At 53.6% G+C, this 7111-nt stretch overlaps 1 protein-coding gene across 1 annotated transcript; it reads left to right on the top strand.

The window, feature by feature from the left end:
• The first annotated feature begins 888 nt into the window (after positions 1 to 888).
• On the top strand, positions 889 to 5661 carry PCK1 (phosphoenolpyruvate carboxykinase 1). The gene is made up of 10 exons (XM_060077918.1): positions 889 to 943; positions 1119 to 1382; positions 1865 to 2046; positions 2478 to 2681; positions 2806 to 2993; positions 3208 to 3370; positions 3985 to 4209; positions 4303 to 4434; positions 4811 to 4906; positions 5205 to 5661. Exons 2-10 carry the CDS (start codon positions 1159 to 1161, stop codon positions 5657 to 5659), a joined length of 1869 nt encoding a protein of 622 aa, XP_059933901.1. The 5' UTR covers positions 889 to 943; positions 1119 to 1158; the 3' UTR covers positions 5660 to 5661.
• Positions 5662 to 7111: the final 1450 nt, after the last annotated feature.

The following is a 7111-nucleotide window of genomic DNA, read 5'->3' as shown; positions in this document are numbered from 1 at the left end:
CCGGTGTGCCGCTCTGGAGCCCAGCGGCTCCTGTTCCAACCCTCCCCCTGCCACCCACCAGCCCCGGATTGGGGAGTAGCCGCTGGGACCCCTGTGCCTCAGTGTCCTTGTCTGTACACAGACTTTTCGTGGGCTCCACCTCAGAGGGTGGCAAGGAGTTAAATCGATACAAAGCACTTACAACAATGCTCTGCATTTATTCATTCAGCGCCTACCGTGTGCCAGGAACTGTGCATACAAAAAAGGAACAAAATAGGCAGAAACCCCTGCCCTCATGGAGTTTCTTTCTATTTGGAGTGTGGGCAGGGGGCACACCGTGGACACTCTATAAGGTTAGTCGCCCCTAATTACGTCAGACGATGGCCAATAGCCACACGCCGTCCCATTGCATTTGGGGGTGTTCTTCCCATTGGCCTTTGACTGTGGGGTGACACCTCACCACTGTCTCGTTCTGCCAACCCGCAGCGGTCCGTACACAAGACGTACTGCCAAGAGCCCCGAGGTGCCCCCCGGCCGATGCTCAGTCTCACCTGCCTGTCAGAGGGAGGGCCTGTGTTTTGCATCAGCAGGGGACTGGGTCAGAGTTTCGTCAATCAGAAGTTGTGTAAGGCTTTGCTATGGCTGGGCCAGGGGCCGGAGGCCTCCAGCACTCATTAACAACTATCTGTTCAATGATTATCTCCCTGGGGTTTATTGTAGTGGGCCGGTCCAAAGCATAACTGACCGTGGCCGTGATCCAAAGACCAGCCCCTGACGTCAGAGATGAGCCTCCCTGGGTGTGGCTGAGGGGCTGGACCTCTGTCCTTCATGGAATTTAAAGCCAGGAAGTTCTGCCCCCAAACACCAGCCAGGGCCTTCCCACTGGGAACAAACACTTACCCGCGGGAAGAGCCTTGAAAGAGACCTTTGGGTCCCTGATCCGGATCGTCCAAAGAGAAGAAAGGTAGGTAGGGCTGTTCGTTTACGTCTCTCACAAACTGCAGTGCTAACAGGAACTGGCTTTCTATTTTCCTCTCAGCTCCGACTATCTGGCGAGGTGCAACCCGGGCAAGGCGTGTGGAGTTGGGGGGCATCCGTGGTTGTTTTTGTTCAGGAAGCCTGTGCTTTTTCTATGGCAGGAACCTTGGCGCCCGTGCCCCTCAGCCCAGCCCCGCAGAGATGCCTCCCCAGCTCTCAGACGGCCTCAGCTACTCAGCCAGAGTCGTCCAGGGCACCCTGGACAGCCTGCCCCAGGCCGTGAGAGAGTTCGTGGAAAGCAACGCCAAGCTGTGCTGGCCCGACCAGATCCACATCTGCGACGGCTCCGAGGATGAGAACCAGCAGCTGCTGGGCCACATGGAGGAGGAGGGTGTGATCAAGAGGCTGAGGAAGTATGACAACTGGTGAGCACAGCCTCGGGCCCCGGCGTTGGCGCCTTCCACGCCGCCCAGGGTGCAGGTGGGGGTGAGGTGGAGGAGGGCCTTGGGCAGGGCCGAGGGCGGGGCTGTGTGGTTTGCAGACTCTTGAAAAGCTTAGGAAAAGAGCCAGAACCACAGCAACTTAATTTTATGACGTTCGCAGAGCAGCCCAAGTCGTCAAAGAGGGGACGCACGCGAACGCTCTCCGCAAACTAGGTCCCCGAGCCAAAGGAAGGTCGGACAGTCCCTGTCCTAACAGACTAGCTCCTGGTCTAGTGTGTGTCTCCCTGACACTGACGGAGCATCGCTAGCGTGCTGGGCACCGGCCAGGTGTAGGAAGAACGTGATGATGAATAACTGGTCCCTTCCTGAATGGCGCGGGGCTGAGGGCGTCCAGGGCGCAGATGCCATGCAGAACAGCAGCCCTTCCTCTCCAATCCTCACCTGTGTATTTTTGCTTTTTGCAGCTGGTTGGCTCTCACTGACCCCAGGGATGTGGCCAGAATTGAAAGCAAGACGGTCATCATTACTCGACAGCAAAGAGACACGGTGCCCATCCCCCACACCGGCCTCAGCCAGCTGGGCCGCTGGATGTCTGAGGAGGATTTTGAGAAAGCGTTCAACGCCCGATTTCCAGGGTGCATGAAAGGTGAGTGGAACGTTTATTTGAGCAAAATATCAGCAAACCTTTTATGATTGCGTCTGTCCTAATGTCGCTTGTCATAGAAACTCCCACGGCCCCGGAGAGCCTCACATTCCACATGTGACATTGGCCGTGTGTTGAAAATGTACATCTCCGTTCTTGTTTCACAGACTGTCTTATACGACCAGGAAAACGATGTCTACACATGTGGATTTAAGATAGCTTGGTGGAGCCCAACTGCACATTTATGAAAACTCTTTGATTTTAGGGTTCTGGCCACTTTTCAGTGGACTCTGCTAAATCGGGGGCACTGGTGGCAAGCAAGGCGTGATGTTGTCAGAGGGGGAATCTTGAGAAGGGTCCACCGAGGGAAACAGTAGTGGTTGTTTGTGAGTCCGGGGTCGTTTCTCACCGCTTCCCACCCACCGGCCCCGCAGGTCGCACCATGTACGTCATCCCGTTCAGCATGGGGCCCCTGGGCTCGCCTCTGTCCAAGATCGGCATTGAGCTGACAGACTCGCCCTACGTGGTGACCAGCATGCGCATCATGACGCGGATGGGCACGCCCGTCCTGGAAGCGCTGGGGGACGGGGAGTTTGTCAAGTGCCTCCATTCCGTGGGGTGCCCTTTGCCTTTAAAGAGTAAGCATATTGTTTCAAAATCAAAAGCTAGAACCGGAAAAAAAAAAAAAAAGCAAAAAACAAGCTTCGGCTTAAACCCAGGCGGGGACGGTGCACACTGATGTGGGCGTGTCCTCCCATGCAGAGCCTTTGGTTAACAACTGGGCCTGCAACCCGGAGATGACACTCATCGCCCACCTGCCCGACCGCAGAGAAATCATCTCCTTCGGGAGCGGGTACGGCGGGAACTCGCTCCTTGGGAAGAAGTGCTTTGCTCTCAGGATGGCCAGCCGGCTGGCCAAGGAGGAGGGGTGGCTGGCAGAGCACATGCTGGTAAGATGCAGGAAATTCTAAATGCGCGCTGTGGAGGGTCGGGCAGGGCAGGGGAAGTGGCGAACCCCTACCGCTTCAGAGTTCCCACAATGCTCCAAGGACAGGTCTAGGAATTCCATCAGGAGTGATGATGGAGACGCCCTCCTAGACTAAAGCGTTGACCTCTGGGGCAGAAAGGAAGGAAGTGCTTAAGGAGAAATCTTGCCTCCAACAGATTCTGGGCATAACCAACCCCAAGGGCCAGAAGAAGTACTTCGCGGCTGCCTTTCCCAGCGCCTGCGGGAAGACCAACCTGGCCATGATGAACCCCACCCTCCCAGGGTGGAAAGTAGAGTGTGTGGGGGATGACATCGCCTGGATGAAATTTGACCAACAAGGTGACTCTTTTAGGCCCAAGTGTTGATGATAATAATTGAACCTAAGTGAAGTTGTGGCTTTCAGAAAGTACCAATTCTCTTAAATCCACAGTGTTTCGTTTTTAATTCAGTTATTTCAGTTCTTGCAAAAGCTCAGACATATGTATTCCATCAGCATTCTTTAATCTCATATCAAATCTGGATTGAAATGGGACCCTATATTGCTGTTTGTTTGTATAATAAATTGATTAAAATAGCTTGGTGGGGGACTTCCCTGGCGGTCCAATGGTTAAGACTTCACATTCCAGTGCAAGGGGTACAGGTTCGTTCCCTGGTTGGAGAGCCAAGATCCCATATGCCTTCGGGCCAAAAACCCAAAATATAAAACAGAAGCAATATTGTAACAAATTCAATAAAGACTAAAAAAAGAAATAGCTTGGTGGGAAACTGGTGAGGAAGAAAGAGTCAGAGTTGACTGATAATGCTGGGATGAGAAAAGAGAAATAGATTCTAGGGAGGAGGATAAAAATAAAAGACTTGAGAATTTGGTACAGAAATTAGCCTGGCAAGATATAAGAATATACGTTATGCTTTGCTTGGTATTTACTTCTACTACCTGGTTTAAAACTTTCCAGGTAACTTGCGGGCCATCAACCCAGAGAACGGGTTTTTTGGTGTCGCTCCTGGAACCTCTGTGAAGACAAACCCCAATGCCATCAAGACCATCCAGAAGAATACCATCTTCACCAACGTGGCCGAGACCAGCGATGGGGGCGTTTACTGGGAAGGCATTGACCAGCCACTGGCCTCGGGCATCAAGCTCATTTCCTGGAAGGGCAAGGAGTGGGACCCCAAGGATGGTAAGTCGCCCACCCCGGGAGGCCCGGGGCCCCAGCCCACGGGCGTGTGTATCGGGCCAGACACTCAGGGTCTCTCCTCTCTTGCTGCTGTAGGGGAGCCTTGCGCCCACCCCAACTCGCGGTTCTGCACCCCTGCCAGCCAGTGCCCCATCATTGACCCTGACTGGGAGTCTCCGGACGGCGTGCCCATCGAGGCCATCATCTTCGGAGGGCGCCGACCTGTTGGTGAGGCTCCCCTGCATTCGGGCTGGGGACCGGAGGACGTGGCCCACTCTCCCCTTTGCCGTGACCTTGTCGGAGGGTGTCAGGGATGCAGAGCTTCCTTTCCAAAACGGCAGGGTAATGAGCATGCTCCAGCGTAGAACGTACTCTCTGGCCACCTAGGACTTCTGGATCCTTGGTCCCGTGATGCCGCCCCCAGATTGACTTTGGCTGTGTGGCCTCCTGTTGTAACTTGACGTGCCCTTAGCTCTGGGGATGCAGAATTAGCTCAGTTAGAAAGACAACACACAGCCGCGTCCTTCCATTTGTGAGACGGCATCGCCGGCCGAGGGGTCTGGGTGTCAAGGCCTGTAAAGAACGTTTCTTTCTCCTGCTAAAGGCGTCCCTCTGGTCTATGAGGCTCTCAGCTGGCAGCATGGTGTGTTTGTGGGTGCGGCCATGAGATCGGAGGCCACGGCAGCGGCAGAACACAAGGGTGAGTCCGGCCAGAATCTGGAGCCGCCGAGAGGGGAGATGGACTCTGTCTCTGTGGCTCTCTGTCTCTGTGTCTCTGTCTCTGTCTCTCTGTCTCTCTATGCCTCTTTGCCTCTGTGTCTGTCTCTCTCTCTCTGTGCCTCTCTGTCTCTGCATGTCTCTGTCTCTCTCTGGCTCTGTTTCTCTGTCTCTGTCTCCCTGTGTCTCTCTCTGTGTAGAGAGGCGGAGAAAGCCAAGTGGCCATGTCAACAGTAAATGTGCCGACAGCGTCCTCTGAGGCATCGTTTACCTGTTAACAGGCAAAGTCATCATGCACGACCCCTTCGCCATGCGGCCCTTCTTTGGCTACAACTTCGGCCAGTACCTGGCGCACTGGCTCGGCATGGCCCAGCGCCCCGGGGCCAAGCTGCCGAAGATCTTCCACGTCAACTGGTTCCGGAAGGACAAGGCCGGCAGGTTCCTCTGGCCGGGCTTCGGCGAGAACTCCAGGGTGCTGGAGTGGATGTTCACCCGCGTCGGTGGGGAAGGGGGCGCCCAGCTCACGCCCATCGGCTACATCCCCGACAAGGACGCCCTGGACCTCCGGGGCCTGGGGGACGTCAACGTGAAGGAGCTCTTCCACATCTCCAAGGAGTTCTGGGAGGAGGAGGTGGAAGACATCCAGAAGTACCTGGAGGAGCAGGTGAACGCCGACCTCCCCCACGAGATCGAGAGCGAGATCCTGGCCCTGAAGCAAAGAATCAGCCAAATGTAATCACACCCCAGACCTCACCTGGTCCTCTGCCTCCAGTCCATACAGTGCAAGCGAGGGAGAGAGAGAGAGAGAGAGAGAGAGAGAGAGAGAGAGAGAGAGGGAGGGAGGGAGGGAGGGAGGGGGCTTCCTGAGTTCTCACTGCCTGCAGCACCACAATGACCGCACCCACCGGCCGATCGAAAGACACCCCTTAATTTTTCTGATAAGACCACAGCAGAATAAGGCTAGTCACTAATGAGGCTGTGGAGGGAAATCTCAGCAGGCTACAAAGTTCACTATGCAATGCACCTTTGTTCAACATAGGGACGCTCAGACTCAGAGTCTTTTTTGTTCTTTCTCTTTAGCTGTATCAGTTAGCCGGAATGCACAGAAGAAGATACTTGAGCTGTATATATGTGTGTGTGTGTGTGTGTGTGTGTGTGTGTGTCTGTGTACTGTTGTCTAAAGCACATTTAATAACTCTGGAAAAATCTTGGGCAAGATTACCTACTAGTTGTTGCTAGAAAGAGATGTTGCTTTGTTATTAATATGTGTGTTTAAATTATTTTTATACACCATAGTTCCTCACCTCTACATAATTTCAACATATTCCCTTAACACTTCTTGGAAAAAAAATCACAAAATAAACTTTTATAGAAAAGATGGATTTGTTTGCTTTGTTTTTCTTATTTGAACCACCAAAAACAGCAAACTCTGATGAAGCCCTTTGTGATGGAATCCCCTGCAAAGAACGCAGGACGGGTAGGACCCCCCTGACGGAGGGGTTAGGTGGGGTTGGAGGGGGCAGGACAGAGCCAGGTGGGGAGGTGTGAGCAGAGAGAATGTCACCCAGAGGTGACACGGCGCCACACTTTGGATTTTCTGAGTTAACCACTGGTTAGTGCCTAGAAGCTACTAGTTAGTGTCTTTGAACAATTCCACAAACCTTTAAATGGTGGATCCTGTGTAACTGGAACAGGAGCATTTAAAATGTGCTTTTTGACAAAACTTTGGGTCTGGGGGCTCGGCTTTCCACAAGAATTATATCGTGGCTAACTTCACAGGTTTTTGTCAATAAATACTTTTTTTGAGCAATGCTTTTCTCCACTGTCATCCATAGAGGAAGAGAGTAGAGAGAAAAATGTCCTTCAGAAGAAACAGCGAAAGGGCTCTCCAGGCATTAATGGAGCGCCTTCTGTATACAGAGTGTCGTGCCATTGGTGGGCTCACAATGGGCTGCCTCCAGCCCTCCGCTGGTCCCTCTGTTCCCGATGTTTGTTTATTGGATCCTCCGGGCAATCCAAACGAACCACACACTGGACGGGGCCCACGCATTCTGTGGATACACAGGGCCTTCTCTGGTTGCCGTTCTGCTCTCTGGGCCGGCTCTCCCACTCAGCACACCCCAGCCGTGCGTGTTCTCAGGGGGGTCAGGACGCCTTGGCTTTGCTCGCTGCCACAGCTCACAGACTC

This window comes from Mesoplodon densirostris, chromosome 16, assembly GCF_025265405.1.
Source record: "Mesoplodon densirostris isolate mMesDen1 chromosome 16, mMesDen1 primary haplotype, whole genome shotgun sequence".
In the NCBI taxonomy this organism is placed as follows: Eukaryota; Metazoa; Chordata; class Mammalia; order Artiodactyla; family Ziphiidae; genus Mesoplodon; species Mesoplodon densirostris.
Note: the sequence above shows the minus strand (reverse complement) of the source record. Positions and strands in the feature narration are given on the sequence as shown.